Here is a 26,229-nt window from a genome sequence, read left to right as displayed (position 1 = left end):
TTAGTTTCAATGACTCTGATATTAAACTACAACCGAACAAGTGTTAAAGTTACAAAAAGAATAATAAACAACATTTAAATTCGCCATACACTTTGAAATTTTAAACAGCAAAGAATTCTTATCTGAGATTAAGATTGGACATCAGACAATTTATATGATGGAAACATTAATCAGCAAAATGTTTACGTGGTTGGTTATTTAAAACAATTAGCTTTGAGAGTTTATATCGTGGACTGTACCCAGCTTATGCTAAACAAAAGACATGATAAATAAACACAAAATGAATCCAGCGTTGCGAGGAAATATGCGTCTCGGTGATGTAATTTTCAACGTTGCGAGAAAATTGTCTTTATGATGTGATAATGAAAAATTTTTAATCCTCCCGTACCTCAGTGTACAATATTATGAATTCTATCGCACTTTCACGGTCCTTTTCCCAGAGTGGGACAACGTTAGGTTAATTTTAACTAGCGTAAATGAACTATTAACAATCTTGTGTGAGGAATTAAGAAGTGTTATAACGTAACACTTAAGTATAAGCATGGAGAAACCTTATTCACAATTTGATAAACAAAGATGAGTTCTGACTAAGTCAATTTCATGAAAGCTCCTAGCAAATGCATGATCTAAACAAACTCCTGACTGTTAAATGGTGTTAGAACCAGTTAACGATGAAAATCCTAACATGAATTGTGAATTTACAAACATTAAAACAAATTTATAGGTTAGTAATTAGACAATGGATATTTTAACACGAAGAGGTCTTGCTTTGAATAGGAGGGTTTTAAGGCATTTTAAAATTGAAAACGAAATAAATTAGAAACACGTACTTAAGCCCTTTTTGTTTATTTAACACCATGTATATTGTAAAACAAAAATTCCGCAGTATTTTTGTAGTATATCTTCACAGTATGAACAAAAATTCAAAAACGCGTTATATGTGCAACCCACAATACACATCAACTACACGTGCTGCATACTTTCAATGCTTACTTCGTCTCAAGGTTCAAATTTAAATTCTGTTAGTACTTTTTTCATAGAATAAAACACGCAGAAATCACCTTTATAGTTTTTATTAAAACATCCATAGAAATACATCCCTCACCGAGAGTACAAGCATGCAAAAAAAGCCTTAAACAAACAGTACGGAAAATAAAAAAATAATAATTATAAATGACTAGTAGCTAGTCATGCTGACACTTTCGCCTTCAAATTATCAGCCAACTTCTGCATAAACTCGAAAGTTTCCAAATAATCCTCCCTCTTCACATGATTCATCCCTTTAATACAAATCGCCAAATCCTTAGTCATGAATCCAGACTCAATAGTTTCAATGCACACTTTCTCCAAAGTTTCAGCAAACTTCTTCAACTCGTTATTATTATCCAGCTTCGCCCTATGCAACAACCCTCTTGTCCACGCAAAAATAGACGCTATAGGGTTAGTGGACGTCTCCTGCCCCTTCTGGTACAACCTATAGTGACGCGTCACAGTCCCATGCGCCGCCTCTGACTCCACAGTCTTACCATCAGGGCATATCAGCACTGAGGTCATCAAACCCAAAGAACCATACCCTTGCGCGACTGAATCTGATTGGACATCGCCGTCATAATTCTTGCAAGCCCAAACAAAGCCTCCTTCAGACTTCATAGCATAGGCAACCATGTCATCAATCAGGCGGTGCTCATACCAGATATTTTTCGCCTCAAACTGACTCTTGTACTCTTTGTCATAGATCTCTTGGAAGATATCCTTAAAGCGACCGTCATAGCGCTTCAAGATCGTGTTTTTGGTGCTTAAGTACAGAGGGTATTCGGCGTTGAGGGCATATTTGAAGGATGAGTGTGCAAAGTCCTTGATGGACTGGTCGGTGTTGAACATCCCCAAAGCCACTCCCGGACCTTTGTATTCGTTGACGGTGTACCGGATTGTGTCACCGGATGCTGGAGTAAAAACCATCTCCAGTTTACCAGCTCCAGGGACTACAAAGTCAGTCGCTTTGTACTGGTCAGCGTGCGCGTGACGCCCAATGATGATGGGTTTGTTCCAGCACGTTACCAACCGCGGGATGTTCTTGCAAATGATGGCTTCTCTGAACACGGTACCACCTAGGATGTTACGGATGGTACCATTGGGCGATTTCCACATTTGCTTCAAGTTGAATTCTTCAACGCGTTTTTCGTCTGGAGTGATAGTGGCACATTTAATTCCGACGTTGTACTTTTTAATGGCTTCGGCACAATCTATGGTGACTTGGTCGTTGGTTTTGTCCCTGTTTTCAATACCCAAGTCGTATGTATGTAGTTCAATGTCAAGGAATGGGAGAATCAGTTTTTCCTTGATTGAGTCCCAAATAATTCGGGTCATTTCGTCCCCCAGGATGTCGACGACGGGTCCGGCACTGATTTTACCCATTTTGGATGCTACAACACAAAAAATTAATTCGTTGTTATAAAAAAAAAGTAATGTTGATACCTTTCGCGGTGTTGCACCTACTTGTAATTTGGACTGATTGAAACGAAAAGTGGTTTTGACTCGAAATCGTGTTTAATTCCCGATATAACACGTCTTATTACTGTGAAATGACTTGCTGTACTGTTATAAAATATCCTTAATTTTATTTCAATGCCATGCCGGTATGACAGTTGACAGAATGGTGACGTTTGCAGGCAGTTGTTTACCATTGGCGTGGGGGCAAGGGTCAATTTGTGGACTTTCATAATCGTTTCAATTTTTTACGGTAGTTAACAAACGTTACGCTGATTAATAGTCAATCTGATTGTGAAAGATGGACGGGTGACTTTTACTCAGATATTGATCTTCAAATTGACTTTGAGCTCCCCGAACGCCAGTGGCGTGACATTAAATGAGGATCGGGGAGCGAGGATTCAACACGGATACATAAATTATTTTATTATTAGTTTTTAAACGAAGTCAACTGTCGAAATGGATATTGTAACATAGTGATAACAAGGGTTTATCAAATCATATGACTATATTGATTTGGTTATATTGCCACACATGAAACAAATAATAGAATTAGTTATAATCGTAATTTGTTTTTCAAAATGATAAATAAAACACGAGCACGAGAATTTTGTAGTATTACGACAAACAAAAAGTATTATCTCTTACATAATATCGGTTTTCATGTAAAAAAATATCTTTTTATATTCGAGTTGTGTTATAGTGTTCCGACCCCCAATTTATTAAAAGACGATATTTGTGGGTCATGTTGATCTAATATGGTAACGATCTTCACTCATAAAATTTTAGTACGTTAATAAAAATTCGGTAACTATAAACGAAACAAAAAAAAACCGCAATTACCAAATATTCTTAAACAACCAATTTTTCACAAGATTGTGATACGATGTTAATTAAGTTAATTATTATTATTGCCGTTATTGTAATTTATTATTACTATTGTGATAATATTGTTGTTTATTATTCTTTTTCAGCTTTCAATGCAGCCATCAGGGCCAAGACCAAGACCAGGATCAGGACGCAGTTCCAAGACCCATAAACAAGAAAAACACCCATAATTCAGGACAACATTGGGCAAAGAACCAAAAATCCTGTTATTGGAATATAGATTTCGACATGCTGATTCCAAAAATATATAGTGTTTATGGTCTGAAATTCAATTTTTTTAAATCCCAAAAATTGCCCTATTTCAATGGGAGATTTGGAAAAAACATGGTACGAGTTATTGAAGAAATGAAGCCGAATGTCAATTCTAGTGGAAGAAATTTACAATAAAATGCCTTTGGTTAAGTTTCGCTACGTGTTTCTGTGTTATTTAACCTCAATTCTATTTAAATGTTCAATCTCTATGGCTCTGATATTAACGACAACTGAACAAGTGTTAAAGTTTCAAATAGAGCAATAAACAACATTTAAATTCGCCATATAATCTTGTGAAATTTTAAACAATAAATAATTCTTATATAAGATTAAAATTGGACATCAGATAATTTATATGGTGGAAACATTCATTAACAAACAATTTACATGAAAGAATAACTAGCAAAGATTTATCAAACAAAAGATCTGGTGTGATGCAAAACCTGTGCATACAAAAAATTATGTGAGGTTAGAAACTGCAGAGCATGAAAATTTACGTTCAATTTAAATTATACAACAAAGAAAATTACTGAAGTGAAAATTGTGAGATAGAAAAAATTGTGTGAGGTGAAAATTTGCAAAGCTAACAAAATTACATGAGGTTAATATTTGCCACACATTATCAACGGTTCAAACAAAGAATTTACACTATGTTAAATTATGCCACATTTTATCAACGATTCAAACAAAGAATTTACATTAAGTTAATTGCGGTCTTGATCCAAGTGCTTGCTTACTTAAAACAATTAGCTCTGAGAGTTTATATCGTGAAATGGTTGTCCCAAACAAAACACATGATAAATAAACAACACAAAATATATCAGGCGTTGCGAGGAAAGCTCCTCCTCGGTGATGTAATTTTTAACGTTGCAATAAAAATTAAGAAGTGTTATAATGTAACACTTAAGTATAAGCATCCAGAAAAGTTATTCGTAATTGGACAAACAAAATCAAACGAGTTCTGACTAAGTGATTTTCATGAAAACTCCTATCAAGTATTTATTTAAATAAATCTGATGTCTGATAAATTGTGTTAGCACCAGTTAACGATTAAAATCCTAACATGATTAGAAAGCCGCAAGAATTAGCTCCGCGGGTTGGGGGAACTGTGGCGTCGTCGTCGTTACGATTAATTGTAGTTAAACAAAGGCTTCCTCCCTTTTATTAACTACCAAACCAACTAATTTAACCCTTCTAACTCTAACTCAGCACGTGGTTTTCGCTCACATCAAACAACACACACTGACACCTTTCACCTCCCTCTACAAAGTCGCTATCTTCTACCAAGCCGCCCTCGTCTAACAACCCTCTAACTAAAATTTCAAGCAGAACTACACACTACCCAAAAGCGCTAACGTGCACATGGTTGCCTATGTTTAACGATTTTTTTGATTGAATTTTTTTTCAAATTCAAATTATTCAAATGTGATTTCGCGCCGTTGTTAATTATTTTCAGCGTGAACTTATGATTCAAATTTAGTCACCACATTATATAGTGCGTTTATGGTCCCGGGTCATAATTTTCGAAAAATTCGGTTTGAAAGTCGATTTTTTAAATTCCAAAAATTGCCATATTTCAATGGGAGATTCTGAAAAAAATGGTAGGAGTTATCGAAGCCCAAAATGAATTCTGGAGGTGGAAATTTACAATAAAATGTCTTTAGTTAATTTTCGAAAGTGGTCAAAAGTTTCATTTTTGAAAAAGTTGATTCAAAAACTACATAAATTGCTGGAATATAGATTTTAACGTGCTGATTCCAAAAATATAAAGTGTGTTTATTGTCCCGGGTCTTGATTTTCGAAAAATCCAGTTGGAAATTCGATTTTTTAAATTCCAGAAATTGCCATATTTCAATGGAAGATTCTGAAAAAATGGCAGGAGTTATCAAAGAAATGAAGCCCAAAGTTAATTCTGTAGGTGTAAATTTACAACAAAATGTCATTAAGTAGTTAAGTTTCGAAAGTGGTGGAAATTTTCATTTTTGAAAAAAATTATTTTTGAAAAAGTTGAATCAAAAAGTACGAAAATTGCTGGAATATAGATTTCGACGTGCTGATTCCAAAAATATAAGGTGTGTTTATTGTCCCGGGTCATGATTTTCGAAAAATTCGGTTTGAAATTCGATTTTTTTAAATTCCAAAAATTGCCATACTTCAATGGAAGATTCTGAAAAAAAAAATGGTAGGAGTTATCTAAGAAATTAAGCCGAAAGTCAATTCTGGAGCTGGAAATTTATAATAAAATGTTTTTATTTAAGTGTCAAAAGTGGTCGAAGTTTTCATTTTTAAGAAAATCTATTTTTGAGAAAGTTGGTTCAAAAACTACAAGAATTGCTGGAAAATATATTTCGACGTGCTGATTCTAGAAATATATAGTGTATTTATGGTTCTGGGGCATGATTTTCGAAAAATTCTATTTGAAATTGAATTTTTTTAAATTCTCAAAATTGCTGTCTTTCAATTGAAGATTCTGAAAAAAATGGTAGGAGTTATCGAAGAAATGAGGCCGAAAGTCAATTCTGGAGCTGGAAATTTATAATGAAATGTTTTTAGTTAAGTTTCAAAAGTGGTCGAAATTTTCATTTTTAAGAAATTCAATTTTTGAGAAAATTGGTTCAAAAACTACAAAAATTGCTGGAAAATATATTTCGACGTGCTGATTCCAGAAATATATAGTGTGTTTATGGTCCCGGGTCACGATTTTCGAAAAAATTTGTTTTGAATTTCATTTTTTTTTAATTCTAAAAATTGTCAAATTTAAGTGGACGATTTTAGAAAAATCGTAGGAGTTATCGAAGAAATGAAACCCCAAGTTACTTCTGGAGATCGAAAACTACAAGAAAATATCTTTAGTTAAGTTTCAAAAATGGTGGAAAAATAGCCGAAATTTTCCAAGTGGAAAGTATTGAAAAATGTTGTTTTTGACAAAGTGACCTTAGAAGCTACAAACAATATTGAGTTATAGATTTCGACATGCTGGTTCCAAAAATATAGCGTGTTTATAATCCCGGGGCAAGATTTTCGAAAAATTCGGTCTGAAATTTTCTTTTTATCCCAAAAATTGCCATATTTCAATGGGCGATCCGAAACAAATGGTTGAAGTTATCGAAAAAATGAAGCCGAAATTAACTTTTGGATGTCGAAATCTACAAAAAATATCTTCAGTTAAGTTTCGAAGTCAAAAAATAGCCGAAATGTTTATGCCTTGTCAAAATTTTATCTTGCTGGATACCTACAACGTTCTCGTCCTTGTTATTTAAAAAAGTAACTAATCAGCAACTAACGTAGCAACTAGCACCTCACGTACCTATTCGTTAAAAATAGAAACAACATAAAATCAAAGTGTGAAGAAAAATATTTTCTCATTATTGGAATGATTATTGTTTTAAGTTCAAATTATTGTTTAAACTTCTGTTTCTCACTCTTGGGTTTGTCACTAACACCGCTAAAAATACATGTTATTCGTTAATTCACAATGCAAAATTGATGCAAGTTACAGGTCCGGACTTGTTAAAACTTAAGATTAAGGAATTGTGGTGAAAATTATTTTGTTGGAATTCAGACAAAAATGCCTCATTTCGAATTACAAAAAATATATAACAGTAGATGAATAGCACAAATTGGCTCCGTCTGGATGGTACCAGCACCTCAAGAATGTCCACGTAATTCCTGCGTAAACCACGCAAAACTGACCCTTGTCTTCACATGACGCACTTCCTACATTTAACATTTTTCAAAATAACACCCATCTATCTCTCCACGCATCAAATTTCCACCACTTTAATAAGATAATTACACAAATAATTAGCCTCAACCCAAAATAATTACAACCATTTAGACCACATCCTTACATATAAGCGACGCCTCGTTGACCCAAAACGTGTCGCGATAATTATTACAAGTATCACAAATTTCCCTCAAATGAGTTAATAATCCGAGATAAGATGCATTCTAATTACCCTTTACTTTCTCCGGCGGCACACGAATCTCCTGCAATTGGCAACCGAAGTAAAAAATTGCACTCTGAAGGAGATTCAACGAGAGGAGACAAGTTTATAGTGCGTATCAGTAGCGAAATGAGCCGTAATCAGACAATTATGTACGTCCGACTTGTTTTGATGATAGTGACAGCAGTTTTGTTATAGTGCAGCGATGCATCTGGTGAAGAAAATGCACGTGTAGAGCATAGCATAATTCAAACCGATTTTTTTTTATTGCTAGCTGTAAAATTTGAACACTGTAATTTACAAACCTGTAATTATTTATACATTGTATTAAAAGCCCTAGCACGTGAAAGGAAACGGAATAACAAAAATAAAGACATCATCCGACAAGTATAACCCAGTTAGAAAAATGGTCATTACGAAAGCAAACATTCTTTAATTCTGTCATCCTTTTTTTCGTTCGCCTAGTTCGATGTCGCATGACACGCATATGTTTAACCTAGCGTCCCAGACAATAGCTGCGTATTAACATTTTAATTATTTAACAAAAAGGCACAAAAAGCGATTGTGTTTGTCACCCATTAATCTCCTGTGTGCCAACCTATAAACCCTAATAGTTTTCTTATGGTAAATATGGTCCATTATTGACACAAAAGTACGGAATGTGTGTTAGTACTTCCAATTTTTTCAACTACGTTGTAATTTCTACGTCGCTGCTGACAGGACCTGGACGTCCCAAATGGACGTCCGAAATTGACGTCATATTACGCCAATTTGTATGTATAACTTGTGACATCTGCTGGTCCACTTTTCCGAACCATTAGAAATTCAGATCGCCGAAGTACCATTAGTTAGTAATAAACGGATGTTTTTCAAGATCAGCCGCTTTCAGTTACGAAATATTTATTAATGTGTTTGTTAACTAACTGATTACAAATTTCGAAACTGGAATCTTGACGATGAGGAACAGTACTGGTGGTACTCTGTGGTTCCCTGAGAAACGATTTTCTCAAAGGTGGTAATTGTGGTGCTGATTGTCTGCATTTACGATATTTATGGACAGTGGTGTGTAGCGGTGAGGGGAGATTATAAACAATTGTGTAAGGCACACAGGTTTATTGAAAATTGATTATTACATCAGAGCACCCGTGTGCTAGATGTTCCGGACAAAACTTAATAGCGACTGACTTAAAAACTAACTGTGTCGGTGTAACATAAGAAGTCGCCCCCGAATCGAAACCCAATGATTTTTTACGGGTCAACCGGGTCAAAGGGGTGGCTGCAGACCTGCAGCTGCAACATTTCTTTGACACACCGACGACATAGGCGTACTAAAGACATAGGCGTACCGACGACATTGTAGCACACGCAACATGCCGCCGCCCTTGAATGCCTCTAGGCATACAATTCACACTACAATTGTACATTTTAGACTAGCAATATAAAAATAAGAACACACACAGATTGATGATAAACCATACAAAACCTGTAGTGCATATCAGACAGTACCATATTTTAAATACACAAGAAATGACATTGATTGGAATGCGCTAAAGAAATTGAATTTGAGTACTAACAACACGTCAAATAATATACGTAAGAATAAGCATCCATTTGAATCCAACAACATATGTACAAATTAAGAGGCAAACATAAACTTGAACATAACATGAAGTGTACAAAATCCAGAAACGTAAATTTAAACACATAAAAATGCAAGTCTGAGTGAGTACGCACAGCACAAGAGCCACAAAGGTCGTTATCATACGCACTTCACTACACAATAGCACTTTGACATTTCGCGGGTACAGTATTTTTATTGGCCATCTATTGGCAGCGCACACACTTTGGACACACCGCGTTTGTAGACACCCTTTGAAGTTTTTACCGTCACTACGCGGACGACGCCGTCCTTTCCTGGGTGGACATCCTGGACCCGGCCAAGCGGCCAGTGAAGAGGTGGTGCGTCATCTTCCACAAGGAGGACTAAGATGCCCGGTTTCACGGAAGAGGGCCCCTTAACTCGCCACTTGGACCTCTGTTGTAGTTGCGACACGTATTCTCTCTGCCACCTTCGCCAAAAATGTTGCCGCATTTTTTCGACATGCTGCCACCGTGTTAGCCGGTTCAGCTTTGTAGACTCGAGATCTTCTTCTACGGGGGCAGTTAACGGAGCCCCAATCAAAAAGTGGCCAGGTGTTAGAGGATAAAGATCGTTTGGATCATTGGTCAAGGGGAGCAGTGGGCGCGAATTAAGACAAGCCTCAATTCTGACAAGTAGTGTGTGCATTTCCTCATAATTCAAAATTGTATCACCAATTGTCTTTTTTAAATGTAATTTTGCCGATTTGATATTGGCTTCCCAAATTCCTCCAAAGTTGGGCGTTTTGGGGGGGATAAAACACCATTTTACTTTCATGTTTGCCAAATTTGACTTTAAAGCTTCTTTGTTTAAAACATTTCTAAAGATTTGCTTTAGTTTTCGGTCGCTGCCTACGAAATTGGTAGCATTATCTGAATAAATTTCACTAACAGTACCACGTCGCGAAATAAATCGTCTTAGCGCATTTAAAAAACCTTCGGTTGAAAGATCAGAAATAAGTTCCAGGTGCACGGCTTTGGTGCTGAGGCAAACAAATAACGCTATGTACACTTTAACGTGTTTCGGTTTTCTACCACGGCCATCCTTTATGATGATCGGACCACAAAGGTCGACACCGCATTTTAAAAAAGGCCGGTACTGTTGCAGACGCACCGCCGGTAGATCGCCCATTTTTTCAGAATTAATTATGGGTTTTACTTTAAAACAATTAATACATTTTCTGAGGATGGATCTGACTGCATCCCGTCCAGCGATGGGCCAATAAATTTGTCTCAACGCGGTTAGTGTGGCCTGGGCCCCCGCATGTAAGTGAGCGATATGATATTGACGAATTAATAGCTCCGTGACGTAATGTTTCTTTGGCAAAATAATCTGATGCTTTCTGTCATAAGCAAGAACGGCATTACGTAATCTACCACCGACTCTTAAAATGTTATTAGAGTCTAAAAAAGGACTTAAGCAGAGTAACGAGTTGTTTGTTGGCAATTCTTTACCCGATTTTAAAATAACAATTTCTTTTTGAAAAGATTCACGTTGAACTAACGTTATAATTATGCGGTTGGCATCGTCCAATTCTTCTATGGTTAGTAAACCCGACTTTAATTCTTTGTTAAGTCTTTTGTTTCTACAGTTACTTACAAAACGCTTGATCCATGCAACAGTTCTTTTCAGCTTGGTAAAATCCGAAAATCTCATTAATAAATCCGATTTAAAGGTAGTACATGTGGAAGTAATTAATGTTTTTTGTCTTTCTGGAACTTCAGTTCCTAAGTCTATGATTGTCTGTGGCCAATCCGTAGGTGGTTTTGAGAGCCATTCGGGACCAAACCACCACAATTTGCAATTAATGAGTTGTTTAGGAAACAAACCTCTAGTAATCAGATCTGCAGGGTTATCGGTACCATTTATGTGGCGCCAATTATGACCGGATGTTAAAGTTTGAATTTCTGACACCCTATTCGCCACGAAAGTTTGCCAATTATGTGGTGAAGCCGCAATCCAGTTTAACACGATTGTTGAATCGGTCCACAAAAAACACTTATTAATTTTTAAATTTAGTTCAGGCAGTATTTTACTTATTAATCGCGCTAATAATAAAGCTGCTGAAAGCTCCAATCTAGGTAGCGATATAGTTTTAAGTGGGGCTACTCTACTTTTTGCACATAATAATTGAGTATGTGTTTCAGCACTTGATAAAATTGTTTTAATATAAATGGCGGCTCCAAAACCCTTAGTACTCGCATCTGCGAAGCCATGCAATTCAACGATATTCGGTGTGTCATTTCTAAAAATATGACGTGAGATTTCAATATTCTTGACATCAGGTAAATTAATTAGAAATTGGTTCCAATGATATTCTAGATCACTAGGAATTGGGTCATCCCAACCAATTTGCGCGGCCCATAAAGATTGCAGAAGTAATTTAGCCTTTAAAATTACTGGAGTGATAAGACCTACTGGATCGAAAATTGTAGCCACTGTGGCCAAAATAGTGCGTTTTGTAGTTTTGCTGGGTAGCCTGTTTAACGCTAAGTTATACTTCAGTTGATCTTTGTGGCAATTCCAAATTAAACCTAAAGTTTTTGTTTCAGTGTCGCTAGAAAAATTAACAGAAGCCTTTATGTCACTTTCTGGTAATAATGTTGGTTCATTTGAAGCCCATTTGTGTAATTTGAAATTACCTTGATTTAAGATCTGAATGATGTCGTCGCGAAGTGCAAGCGCTTCTTCCAATGTACTTGAACCACAAATTAAGTCATCCATATAAAAGTTATTTAAAATATTTGACGCGGCTACAGGTAATACATTCATATTTTCTAGTGCTAATTGTTTTAAGCACCGCATCGCAAGATATGGCGCTGACGCTGTCCCGTACGTCACTGTTTTTAATTGATAAATTTGGAGAGGGTCACTTACATTTTCACGCCAAAATATTCTTTGAAATTGTTGATGATTTTCAGTTAAGAAAATTTGACGATACATCTTTTCAATGTCCGCACTAATGACATACTTGTACGTTCTGAACTTTAATAATATTAAAAATAATTCCTGTTGCAAGTTAGGTCCGATTAATAGATTATCATTTAGACTGTGACCGTTAGAACTTGTCATGGATGCATCGAATACTACCCGAAGTTTATTCCCTTGTGTCGTATTTTTTATGACTGCATGATGAGGAATAAAATAGGAATTTTCTGAGCTAATGTCAGACACTAGTTGCATATGGCCTAATTGTTCATACTCTCTCATGAACTGGATGTACTGATGTCTCAGTTCCATGTTTTTTAAGAGCTTTCGTTCTAATGTGAAAAATCGATTTCGCGCCATTGTTTCTGAATGTCCCAACATTATGGACTTATTTTTGAAGGGGAGGTCTACGACAAAATTTCCAAGATCGGTACGTTTATGTTTGTCAACAAACTGTTTTTCGCAAGATTTCTCTTCGGGAGAGAGTATTTTGTTAGTAGGACTTCCAGCAAGACCCTCTAATTGAAAAAAATCTAAGACTTGGTCATTTAAAGCTTGCAGCGTATTTGTATTGCACGTACTTAAGCTCATAAAATTAGTAGTGTTTATGGATCCTCCAATAATCCAACCAAAATCTGTATTATGCAAATAAAGAGAGTTGCCTATTTGGATTTTCCCATCTCTTAATACTTGGAAAAACATTCTTGCCCCTAATAAGATATCTATTTCTCCACAAATGTTAAAATTGGCGTCAGCTAAATTTACAAAATCTGGGATTACCATACCTTTCGTAGAAAATGAGTTTAGAGGTAGGTTTTGTGTAATTTTGTTCAGTACCAAGCAATCTATGTTATAATGCAAACTCTCTTTAAATAATGAAGAAAGATGCACCTGAACGGTTTCGTTTACTCTGTTGGACGATAAATTTACGCCAGTTGTAATGTGATTTGTACTCTGTGTTTTGAGGCGCAATTTTTGACATAAATCTCTGGTAATGAAATTAGATTGCGAGCCTCCATCAAGTAACGCTCTGCATTTATGCATCTTTCCGAAATTATCCCAAATGTAGATAATTGCGGTGCTAAGTAATGTCTCTGACAAATTGTAATTGCTAGTATGATTTGAAGTGCTTGTCCCAACGTGAGGTTCAGGCAATACTTGTTGGATCTCCATTCTATGTAATAAGCTATTATGTTTTTGTTTACAATACTTACATGAACTATTTGATCTGCATTCGATACAAATGTGGTTTGGTTTTAAACAATTATTGCAAAGTTTTAGAGACGTTACCTTTTTGATGCGTTCTTCTAATGACATTTTTAAAAATTCATTGCATGAGTACAAATTGTGGTTAGGCCGTTTACAAACTAAGCATGTCCTTTTTGCTGTGAAGTGACTGACTGTTCCCTTAATATTGTAATGTTTCGGTCGTGGACTTGCATTAATATGGGCAGTACTTTCCAAAATTTGACACCGCGCATCTATCAACTTAAATAATTCCGCTAATTTGGGTATATCATCTGTTAATTTTGACTGCCATTCACGCTTTGTTTGGTAATCAAGCTTATCGACAATTATGGTGGTTAAGATTGAATCCCATTGATCTACTGGAATTTCAAACGCTTTTAATGCTGCAATGTTGGCGCATAATAAATCGCTTAATTGTCTTAAATTTTCTTGATTAGCCCTTGTGACGGCTGGCGCATCTAAAATGTTTTTTATGTGCTCATGTACAATTATTAGTCTCTTATTTTGAAAACGTTTATTTAACAAATCCCACGCAATTTCGTAATTTACATTTACCGGGGACAATGACTCGATGGCTCGAAAAGCTTCTCCCTTCAAGGTGGACCTCAAATAATGGAATTTTTCAATATTTGATAACGAAGAATTTTCATGAATAACAGACTTGAAAGTGTCCCGGAAAGAAGTCCAGTCAGAATAAGATCCGCTAAATTCCGGAAGTTTTAATGCCGGAAGCGTTATTTTTGGAGTTGGATTTTCACGATTGTTTATACTAGTATGTTTCGAATTGCCTTCGTTTTTAATAATTGTATCAATTTCGGCTATAGTTTCGTAATATTTTGCCTCGAAATTAATCCGGTGGTCTACCTCATCGTCAAGCAATGCAGGTGGAACATTTTCCTCGATTTTAAATTGCACTTCTTTGAAATCGTTAATTGCGTTAAGAGCGATTGGTCTTCGCGCGATTATTAAACCGATATTGCTGCCAGATGGAAAATTCCTGACAAATTCTAAAATTCGATCCAACTCTGAAACAATTTGGTTGCGCTTATTTATCCACGATCTTAATAAATTAGCTGTTTCACCTTCCGAATCGGATTCGGCATCTCTGCTTTTGGACGATTTGTTAACCCTTTTGCCCATTTTAATTTTAATTTATGTGGAAAACACACACAATAAGTACTTGAACAGAGGCGGAAATGGTACGAATGAAGGAAAATGGGATCTGACCTTTAACTCCCGTGCTGCTGGCGGCCGAACTCCTCGCAGGCGTCTTACTCCGTGCTGCAGGTCTCTGGCCCTCGGCGACGGCGATGTGGGAAGTGGGATCTGCTGTGGATCCTCTGGATGATTTCACCGGAGTTGTATGCGTCGCTTCCGGAGATTTTTAGATTGTTGACACGGGGTGGTGACTTAATTGACGAACCACTGCTGCCGTGCTGCTGCGAGAACTGTTTGTTCTCTTTTTTTTGTGTTTCTTCTCCTGCTGCTCACTGGTCACTACTCTCCACTGTTTTTTACCGGAATTTATAAAAATCCGGCTCGAAGGACCAAAATGGTGTGTAGCGGTGAGGGGAGATTATAAACAATTGTGTAAGGCACACAGGTTTATTGAAAATTGATTATTACATCAGAGCACCCGTGTGCTAGATGTTCCGGACAAAACTTAATAGCGACTGACTTAAAAACTAACTGTGTCGGTGTAACATAAGAAGTCGCCCCCGAATCGAAACCCAATGATTTTTTACGGGTCAACCGGGTCAAAGGGGTGGCTGCAGACCTGCAGCTGCAACATTTCTTTGACACACCGACGACATAGGCGTACTAAAGACATAGGCGTACCGACGACATTGTAGCACACGCAACAGACAGTAAGGTTTTATTGAGCTATAAATCATTGAAATACCACATAACAGGGAACTTCAGGCTTTGAGGTCACCGATAGTGTCTTATTAAAAACTTTAAGGTGTTTGTGTTGAGGCCACTGGGTCATACGACTTCACTATCATAATTAGAATGTCTGATCGATTTGATTAAAAACCGACTGCAGACTGGTCCGGTGTTTATGGTAATTGAGATGCATCTAGGCATTTAAAAAACAAATAATGTGATAATTATGTTCAACTAGAGGTGGAACAGGTAGACACAGGTACAGTTAACTGTTAAATAAATGTTTAAGCTTTAAAACTAATAGTGCTATGTATTTTCAAAAAAAAAAAAAATTCCAAAAATTGTACGGACGGATCGTTTCATAAATTTTCGTTGACAAGCATGCAGCATTTATTGTGACTGGTTGTAGAAATAAATTTATGTCTTGTTTTTTATGGTTTTATGAGCGGAATTTGCTTTTTATTTTCACTGCATTTGATTACTACTAATCAGTACGCTGTTTAAAATATTATGGGAAAATATGTGTTTGTAGATACTCACTGATGACACAAATTCTTTCCCAAAGTACAATCAAATAAATCCAGTGTGTCAGAAAATAAAAAAAATCCGGTCATCCAACCTGAAAAATTAAGGCGGATTCATACATCACAAATATACAGGATTGTTATTTTATGAAATGTAAATAACATATAGTATGCATTTTTTTTTCGGACATTATTTGTCCAATAACGTCGCCAACAGACCATAATAGATGACAGACAGACGGAAACGGGAAACCGATTTTTCATACTTCAGGAGTCATGAAATATCGAAATTGGCCTTACCTCACGACGAGGAAGTAAAAATAAAAAAAAAACCTAAATTTCAAACTTATAAATCAACTATTTTTTACTTTGGTAGACACAACTGCGTCGTTCCTTTTATTTCAGAAAACACTAAACTCAAAAGACATATACAGGGTGTATTTTATATCGTATTTTTGATAAAAGCAAAATTAAAAACATTTAAAGTAGAAAAAAAGACTGTTTTGTATTTTTTACCAGGTCTACGAAATATATTCCTTGAAAAATGTTGAAATTTGATTTTGCGACATTTATTTGTCACAATCTCTAGATATAAAAATATAAATAGTAACAGTAACAGTGTATTAAAAAAGAAAGGCCAAATGGGGAATCGAACACACGATCCTTTTCGTACTGCAAATCCGAGCTCGGTAACTTTTACGGTTGGGCTACCAAATCCTCGTTTATAAATGGTCTTAGGTACATAGTTTGGATTTTTCGCGAAAATTCATTATTTTGCCACCATCTCTTCAAATGACAGAGAAAAATCCACATTTTCTAGTCTTTCGAATTAATAAAATTCGATCAGATCTACCGAGCGAGGTATATAATCTCATCTAGAATTTTCTCAGGAGAAAAATACACATTTATCTAACCCCCTATATTTTTTCGAATTGAAAAAATTCCTCCAAATCGATCAATCGAGGTACCTATCGCATGTATAATTTTCTCAGGATTACAATTCCGTCATTATTTTTCCAGTATCTCTTGAAATTGTGGAGAAAAATAGACATTTACCCGACCCCCTATATTTTTTCGAATTAAAAAAATCGTCCAAATCAATCGAGCGAGGTATCTATCTCATGTAGAATTTTCTCAGGATTAGAATTCCGTCATTATTTTTCCAGTATCTCTTGAAATTACGAAGCAAAATACACATTTATATGGCCCCCTACATTTTTTCGAATTAAAATATTCATTTCAATGACTACTCTTAATAGTGTTCAGTCTTATCTTAGGAAATACTAGCCCCGCCCACCCGCCCTCTATTTTCTTGGAGAGTATATCATTTGAAAAAATTAGTCTCAACAAGTATCAGTCCCGTCCAGTCGCGCTCAATGTTATTACGTCATTTGCCAAAATTAGTCTTAATTTGGCAAATATTAGGTTCGCCCACCCACCCTCCATTTTCTTAGAAGGAATGTAATTTGCCAAAATTAGTCTTAACTTAGCAAATACTAAGCGCATCTGCCAAAAGTAAAAAATGATATTGTAGAGCATATTTGCGAATTATTATTAAATTAAAAATTCGTCCAAATCGACCAAGCGAGGTACCTATCCCATGTAGAATTTACTCAGGATTACAATTCCGCCATTATTTTTTTAGTATCTCTTTAAATCACGGAGAAAAATAGACATTTACCAGACACCCTATGTTTTTTCGAATTAAAAAAATCGTCCAAATCGATCCAGCGAGGTACCTATCCCATGTATAATTTTCTCAGGATTACAATTCCGTCATTATTTTTCCAGTATCTCTTGAAATTACGAAGAAAAATACACATTTATATGGCCCCCTACATTTTTTCGAATTAAAATATTCATTTCAATGACTACTCTTAATAGTGTTCAGTTTTATCTTAGCAAATACTAGCCCCGCCCACCCGCCCTCTATTTTCTTGGAGAGTATATCATTTGAAAAAATTCGTCTCAACAAGTATTAGTCCCGCCCAGTCGCCCTTTATGTTCTTAGGTCATTTGCCAAAATTAGTCTTAATTTGGCAAGTACTAGGCCCGCCCACCCACCCTCCATTTTCTTAGAATGAATGTCATTTGCCAAAATTAGTCTTAACTTAGCAGATACTAAGTGCATCTGCCAAAAGTAAAAAATGATGTTATGGAGCATATTCGCGAATTATTCTTTAATTAGAAAATTCGTCCAAATCGACCAAGCGAGGTACCTATCCCATGTAGAATTTACTCAGGATTACAATTCCGCCATTATTTTTTTAGTATCTTTTTAACTTACGGAGAAAAATAGACATTTACCCGAACCCCTATATTTTTTCGAATTAAAAAAATCGTCCAAATCGATCGAGCGAGGTATCTATCTCATGTAGAATTTTCTCAGAAATACAATTCCGCCATTAGATTTCCAATATCTCTTCAAATTACGGAAAAAGAGACACATTTATATGACCCCCTACATTTTTTCGAATTAAAAAATTCATTTTAATGACCACTCTTAATATTGCTCAGTCTTATCTTAACAAATACTAGCCCCGCCCACCCGCCCTCTATTTTCTTGGAGAGTATATCATTTGAAAAAATTAGTCTCAACAAGTATTAGTCCCGCCCAGTCGCCCTCTATGTTATTAGGTCATTTGCCAAAATTAGTCTTAATTTGGCAAATATTAGGTCCGCCCACCCACCCTCCATTTGCTTAGAATGAATGTCATTTGCCAAAATTAGTCTTAACTTAGCAGATACTAAGTGCATCTGCCAAAAGTAAAAAATGATGTTGTGGAGCATATCCGCGAATTATTCTTAAATTAAAAAATTCGTCCAAATCGACCAAGCGAGGTACCTATCCCATACAGAATTTACTCAGGATTACAATTCCGCCATTATTTTTTTAGTATCTTTTTAACTTATGGAGAAAAATAGACATTTACCCGAACCGCTATATTTTTTCGAATTAAAAAAATCGTCCAAATCGATCGAGCGAGGTACCTATCTCATGTAGAATTTTCACAGAAATACAATTCCGCCATTAGCTTTCCAGTATCTCTTCAAATTACGGAGAAAAAGACACATTTATATAACCCCCTACATTACGAGGTACCTATCCCATGTAGAATTTTCTCAGGATTACAATTCCGTTATTATTTTTCCATTATCTCGTGAAATTACGGAGAAAAATATACATTTATATGACCCAGTACATTTTTTCGAATTAAAAAATTCATTGACTACTCTTACTATTGCTCAGTCTTATTTTAGCAAATACTAGCCTCACCCACCGCCCTCTAGTTTCTTGGAGAGTATATCATTTGCAAAAATTAGTCTTAGCAAGTATTAGCCCCGCCCAGTCGCTCTCTATGTTCTTAGAAAGTATATCATTTGCCAAAATTAGTCTTAATTTGGCAAGTGCTAGGCCCGCCCACCCACCCTCCATTTTCTTAGAAGGAATGTCATCTGCCAAAATTAGTCTTAACTTAGCAAATACCAAGTGCATCTGTCAAAAGTAAAAAATGATGTTGTGGAACGAGCATATTCGCAAATTATTATTATTAATAAATTAAAAAGGTCGTCCAAATCGACCGAGCGAGGTAACTTTCTCACATAGAATTTTCTCAGTATTACAATTCCGTCATTATTTTTCCAGTATCTCTTCAAATTAGGAAGAAAAATACATATTAACCCGACCCCTATATTTTTCCGAATTAAAAAAATTCGTCTAATCCATCGAGCGAGGTGCTTATCTCATGTATTTAGAATTTTCTCATAAGTACAATTCTTTCATTATTTTTCCAGGATCTCTTGAAATTACGGAGAAAAATATACATTCATATGACCCCCAACATTTTCTCGAATTAAAAAATTCATTGACTACACTTAATATTGCTCAGTCTTATCTTAGCAAGTACTAGCCCTGCCCACCCGCCCTCTATTTTCTTGGAGAGTATATTATTTGAAAAAATTAGTGTTAGCAATTATTAGCCCCGCCCAGTCGCTCTCTAAGTTCTAAGAGGGTACATCATTTGCCAAAGTTAGTTTTAATTTGGCAAGTACTAGGCCCGCCCACCCACCCTCCATTTTCTTAGAAGGAATGTCATCTGCCAAAATTAGTCTTAACTTAGCAAATACTAAGTGCATCTGTCAAAAGTAAAAAATGATGTTGTGGAGCATATTCTCGAATTATTATTAAATTAAAAAAATCGTCCAAATCGACCGAGCGAGGTACCTATCTCACATAGAATTTTCTCAGGATTACAATTCCATCATTATTTTCCCAGTATCTCTTCAAATTAGAAAGAAAAACCCATATTAGCCCGACCCTTATATTTTTTCCGATTAAAAAAAATCGTCCAATCCATCGAACGAGGTGCCTATCTCATGTATTTAGAATTTTCTCATGATTACAATTCCGTCATTATTTTTCCAGTATATCTTGAAATTATGGAGAATAATACACATTTACCGGACCCATTATATTTTTTCGAATTAAAAAAATTGTTCAAATCGATTGAGCGAGGTGCCTATCTCATGTAGAATTTTCTCAGGATTACAAATTTGTCATTATTTTTCCATTATCTCTTCAAATTACGGAGAAAAATACACATTTACCTGAACCCCCAAATTTTTTCGAATTAAAAAAATTCATACAAATCGATCGAGCGAAGTGTGTACAGTATATATCAGGTAAAACTTTCTCAGGATTACAACTCCGTTATTATTTTTCCAGAATTTCTTCAAATGAAAAAGAAAAATACATATTTACCTGACACTATATTTTTTCGAATTAAAAAAAATCGTCCAAATCGATCGTGCGAGGTACCTATCTCACATCGAATTTTCTCAGGATTACAATTCCGTCATTACTTTCCCAATATCTCTTCAAATTATGGAGAAAAATACACATTTACCGGACCCCCTATATTTTTTCGAATTAAAAAAGTTGTCCAAATCGATTGAGCGAGGTGCCTATCTCATGTAGAATTTTCTCAGGATTGTAAATTTGTCATTATTTTTCCATTATCTCTTCAAATTACGGAGAAAAATACACATTTACCTGACCCCCCAAATTTTTTCGAATTAAAAAAATTCATACAAATCGATCGAGCGAAGTGTGTACAGTCTATATCAGGTAAAACTTTAGCAGGATTACAACTCCGTTATTATTTTTCCAGAATTTCTTCAAATGAAAAAGAAAAATACACATTTACCTGACACTCTATATTTTTTCGAATTAAAAAAAAACGTCCAAATCGATCGTGCGACGTACCTATCTCACATCGAATTTTCTCAGGATTACAATTCCGTCATTATTTTTCCAATATCTCTTCAAATTATGGAGAAAAATACACATTTACCGGACCCCCTATATTTTTTCGAATTAAAAAAATTGTCCAAATCGATTGAGCGAGGTGCCTATCTCATGTAGAATTTTCTCAGGATTACAAATTTGTCATTATTTTTCCATTATCTCTTCAAATTACGGAGAAAAATACAAATTTATCTGACTCCCCAAATTTTTCGAATTAAAAAAATTCATACAAATCAATCGAGCGAAGTGTGTACAGTCTATCACATGTAAGACTTTCTCAGGATTACAACTCCGTTATTATTTTTCCAGAATTTCTTCAAATGAAAAAGAAAAATACACATTTACCTAACACTCTATATTTTTTCGAATTAAAAAAATTCGTCCAAATCGATCGAGCGAGGTATTTATCTCATGTAGACTTTTCTCAGGATTCCAATTCCGTCATTATTTTTCCAGTATCTCTTCAAATTGTGGAGAAAAATACACATTTACCGGACCCCCTATATTTTTTCGAATTAAAAAAATTGTCCAAATCGATTAAGAGAGGTGCCTATCTCATGTAGAATTTTCTCAGGATTACAAATTTGTCATTATTTTTCCATTATCTCTTCAAGTTACGGAGAAAAATACACATTTACCTGACCCCCCAAATTTTTTCGAATTAAAAAAATTCATACAAATCGATCAAGCGAAGTGTGTTACAGTCTATCACATGTAAAACTTTCTCAGGATTACAACTCCGTTATTACTTTTCCAGAATGTCTTCAAATGAAAAAGAAAAATAAACATTTACCTAACACCCAATATTTTTTCGAATTAAAAAAAATCGTGCAAATCGATCGCGCGAGGTACCTATCTCACATAAAGTTTTCTCAGGATCACAATTCCGTCATTATTTTTCCAGTATCTCTTCAAATTATGGAGAAAAATACACATTTACCGGACTACCTTTATTTTTTCGAATTAAAAAAATTGTCCAAATCGATTGAGCGAGGTGCCTATATCATGTAGAATTTTTTCAGGATTAGAAATTTGTCATTATTTTTCCATTATCTCTTCAAATTACGGAGAAAAATACACATTTACCTGTCCCCATAAATTTTTTCGAATTAAAAAAATTCATGCAAATCGGCCGAGCGAAGTGTGTACAGTCTATCTCATGTAAAATTTTCTCAGGATTACAACTCCGTTATTATTTTCCCAGAATTTCTTCAAATGAAAAAGAAAAATACACATTTACCTGACAGTCTATATTTTTTCGAATTAAAAAAAATTGTCCAAATCTATCGCGCGAGGTACCTATCTCATATAGAATTACAATTCGGTCATTATTTTTCCAGTATCTCTTCAAATTATGGAGAAAAATACACAATTATCGGACCCCCTACATTTTTTCGAATTAAAAAAATGTCCAAATCGATTGAGCGAGGTGCCTATCTCATGTGGACTTTTCTCAGGATTACAAATTTTTCATTATTTTTCCAGTATCTCTTCAAATTACGGAGAAAAATACACATTTACCTAACCTCCAATATTTCTTCTAATTAAAAAAATTCGTCCAAATACATCGACCTAAGTACCTATCTCATATAGAATTTTCCCAGGATTACAATTTCATCATTATTATTCCAGGATCTCTTGAAATTACGGAGAAAAGTATACATTTGTATGACCCCCTACATATTTTTGAATTAAAAAATTCATTTCAATGACGTCTCTTAATTTTGTTCAGTCTTATCTTAGCAAATACTGGCCCCGCCCACCCGCCCTCTATTTTCTTGGAGAGTATATCACTTGAAAAAATTAGTCTTAACAAGTATTAGCCCCGCCCAGTCGTCTCTATGTTCTTAGGTGGTACATCATTTGCCAAAATAACTTTTAATTTGGCAAGTACTAGGACCGCCCACCCACCCTCCATTTTCTTAGAAGGAATGTCAACTGCCAAAATTTGTCTTAACTTAGCAATACTAAGTGCATCTGTCAAAAGTAAAAAATGATGTTGTGGAGCGAGCATATTCGCAAATTATTATTAAATTAAAAAATTTGTCCAAATCGACCGAGCAAGGTACCTATCTCATATAGAATTTTCTCAGGATTACAATTGCGTCATTATTTTTCCAGTATTTCTTGAAATTACGGAGAAAAATTTACATTTTTATGACCCCCTACATTTTTTCGAATTAAAAAATTCATTGACTACTCTTAATATTGCTCAGTTTTATCTCAGCAAGTACTAGCCCCGCCCACCCGTCCTCTATTTTCTTGGAGAATATAGTATTTGAAAAAATTAGTCTTAGCAAGTATTAGCCCCGCCCAGTCGCTCTGTATGTTCTTAGAGGGTACATCATTTCCCAAAATAAGTTTTAATTTGGCAAGTACTAGGCCCGCCCACCCACCCTCCATTTTCTTAGAAGGAATGCCATCTGCCAAAATTAGTCTTAACTTAGCAAATACTAAGTACATCTGTCAAAAGTAAAAAATGATGATGTGGACTGAACATATTCGCAAAATATTATTATTAAATTTAAAAATTCGTCCAAATCTACCGAGCGAGGTACCTATCTCACATAGAATTTTCTTAGAATTACAATTCCGTCATTATTTTTCCAGTATCTCTTCAAATTAGGAAGAAAAATACATATTAACCAGACCCCTATATTTTCTAGAATTAAAAAAATTCGTCCGATCCATCGAGCGAGGTGCCTCTCTCATGTATTTAGAATTTTCTCATGTTTACAATTCCGTCATTATTTTTCCAGGATCTCTTGAAATTAGGGAGAAAAATGTACATTTATATAACCCCCTACATTTTTTCGAATTAAAAAATTCATTGCCTACACTTAATATTGCTCAGTCTTATCTTCGCAAGTACTAGCCCCGGCCACCCGCCCTTTATTATCTTGGAGAGTATGTCATTTGAAGAAATTAGTCTTAACAAGTATTAGAACCGCCCAGTCGCTCTCTATGTTCTTAGAGGGTACATCATTCGCCAAAATTAGTCTTAATTTGGCAAGTAATGGGCCCGCCCACCCACCCTCCATTTGCTTAGAAGGAATGTCATCTGCCAAAATTAGTTTTAACTTAGCAAATACTAAGTGCATCTGTCAAAAGTAAAAAATGATGTTGTGGAGCAAGCATATCCGCAAATTATTATTAAATAAAAAAATTCGTTCAAATCGACCGAGCGAGGTACCTTTTTACATACAATTTTCTCAGGATTATAATTCCGTCATTATTTTTCCAGTATCTCTTCAAATTAGGAAGAAAAATACATATTAACATTAACCCGACCCCTATATTTTTTCGAATTACAAAAAATCGTCCAATTCATCGAGCGAGGGACCTATCTCACATAGAATTTTCTCATGATTACAATTCCGTCATTATTTTTCCAGGATCTCTTGAAATTACGCAGAAAAATATACATTTATATAACCACCTACATTTTGTCGAATAAAAACATTCATTGACTACTCTTAATATATGATCAGTCTTATCTTAGCAAGTACTAGCCCCGCCCACTCGCCCTCTATTTTCTTAGAGAGTATATTATTTGAAAAAAATTAGTCTTAAGAAGTATTAGCCCCGCCCACCCGCCCTCTCTTTTCTTACAGAGTATATCATTTGCCGAAATTAGTGTTAATTTGGCAAGTATTAGGCCCGCCCACCCACCCCCCATTTTCTTAGAAGGAATGTCATATGCCAAAATTAGTCTTAACTTAGCAAGTACTAAGTGCATCTGTCAAAAGTAAAAAATGATGTTGTGGAGCATATTCTCGAATTATTATTAAATTAAAAAATTCGTCCAAATTACCGAGCGAGGTATCTATCCCATGTAAAATTTTCTCAGGATTAGAATTCCGCCATTATTTTTTTAGTAAATCTTCAAATTACGTAGAAAAATGCACATTTAACTGTCCCCTTTTATTTTTTCGAATGATTAAATTAATTAAAATTAAATTAATAATAATTATTAAATCTCAAGGCGGATTCATGAAGCTCGAGTATTTTATTCAATGAAATTTGAATAATATTTAGTGTAGAAAATTTCTAGAGGACAACATGAATTGCTGGTGGGAACGATTAAGAAAATTTTGGTTAGCGATCTACACGATATTTTGAAGAGACAACAATTTGACAACAATCGTCCAGTAGTTTCGAAGATTACCTGTCTAATAAAAATCGATAACTTTTGAAAATTATTAAAAAAAATTGTTCAAAATAATCAAACTACGCCAGATTGGCACATTATATTTAAAAAATATTGATTTTCTTGTTTTTGTGTACAATTTCTTTTCCAAATTCAAAATTTATATTATAATTGTAACTTCTAGTAAATTGTTTATAATAAAGTTACACATTGTTATTATGTTAAAAAATATGTAACTGCGATAATGAGATAAATTCACTTTTTTTTTAATTACGTAATTTGATATTTTTTTACCCACTACAACCATTGTTTGATTTTATTTAAATTCTTTCTGAAATTGTAGAAAAAATTTTGTGTTACGCGTTCGTTAACGGTTTATTATCACATTCGAGTTGTGAACAATTGCTTTTAACCCATTTGTAATGTAAATAATGTTAATATGGCGTTGTTTCTCTGAAAAGTGGAATCTTCAAGAAACAGAAATTTCAGTGGCATTTTTATCAATATTTTTTAAATACAAACTAAAAAAATTGATTATTCATACTTGTTTGACAACGCATTCGTGAAAGTACTTTGGTTTTGTAATTTCCAGCTAAACACAATTTTGACTCAACCAAAAAAAGAAAACTAGAATTTCTAAACTTATGTTGTAATAGTACAAGTCGAGAAACCCTTTTACAAAGATTGATTACTTAATCAAGTGAAGATCACAAAGCTCAATTACCACATCGTGCTCACAGACTAGACAACATGTCGTAATTTTACCAACATTCCTATACTTTTCCTTACTTACACGACGATCCACAGATTACTTTTGTACCCCGTCTCCTTTCATTTCAGTCACACATAAATCAACAACATCCAGAGAAATGAAAAAGGAAAGCTCAAACAACAAACAAAATTAAAAAATAAACCTCTTGCCAAAAACCAACCTAACCCCTAAACCACCATCCATCCATCCATCCATCTTC

At 35.0% G+C, this 26,229-nt stretch overlaps 2 protein-coding genes across 2 annotated transcripts; both read right to left on the bottom strand.

The window, feature by feature from the left end:
* Positions 1-1,057: 1,057 nt before the first annotated feature.
* Positions 1,058-2,664, bottom strand: LOC135139237 (isocitrate dehydrogenase [NADP] cytoplasmic). Its single transcript, XM_064069398.1, has 2 exons — positions 2,476-2,664; positions 1,058-2,423 (listed from the first exon to the last, which is right to left on the bottom strand). Exon 2 carries the CDS (start codon positions 2,413-2,415, stop codon positions 1,189-1,191), a length of 1,227 nt encoding a protein of 408 aa, XP_063925468.1. The 5' UTR covers positions 2,416-2,423; positions 2,476-2,664; the 3' UTR covers positions 1,058-1,188.
* A 6,158-nt stretch (positions 2,665-8,822) lies between these two features.
* Positions 8,823-26,225, bottom strand: LOC135135633 (uncharacterized). Its single transcript, XM_064064730.1, has 6 exons — positions 26,191-26,225; positions 15,016-15,172; positions 14,839-14,896; positions 14,559-14,760; positions 9,460-14,494; positions 8,823-8,966 (listed from the first exon to the last, which is right to left on the bottom strand). Exons 1-6 carry the CDS (start codon positions 26,223-26,225, stop codon positions 8,823-8,825), a joined length of 5,631 nt encoding a protein of 1,876 aa, XP_063920800.1.
* Positions 26,226-26,229: the final 4 nt, after the last annotated feature.

Source organism: Zophobas morio, unplaced genomic scaffold, assembly GCF_036711695.1.
Source record: "Zophobas morio isolate AGI-343-1 ecotype UQ-CSIRO unplaced genomic scaffold, CSIRO_AGI_Zmor_V1 ptg000004l, whole genome shotgun sequence".
Classification (NCBI taxonomy): domain Eukaryota; kingdom Metazoa; phylum Arthropoda; class Insecta; order Coleoptera; family Tenebrionidae; genus Zophobas; species Zophobas morio.
Note: the sequence above shows the minus strand (reverse complement) of the source record. Positions and strands in the feature narration are given on the sequence as shown.

Coding starts and splice junctions, on each gene's coding strand:
- LOC135139237 (XM_064069398.1), bottom strand. CDS start 2,415: ATGGGTAAAATCAGTGCCGGACCCGTCGTCGACATCCTGGGGGACGAA.
- LOC135135633 (XM_064064730.1), bottom strand. CDS start 26,225: ATGGATGGATGGATGGATGGTGGTTTAGGGGTTAG. Junction 15,173..26,190: donor GATGGTGGTTTAGGGGTTAG/GTTGGTTTTTGG, acceptor GAAATGTTGCAG/CTGCAGGTCTGCAGCCACCC. Junction 14,495..14,558: donor TCTGTTCAAGTACTTATTGT/GTGTGTTTTCCA, acceptor GTCCAAAAGCAG/AGATGCCGAATCCGATTCGG.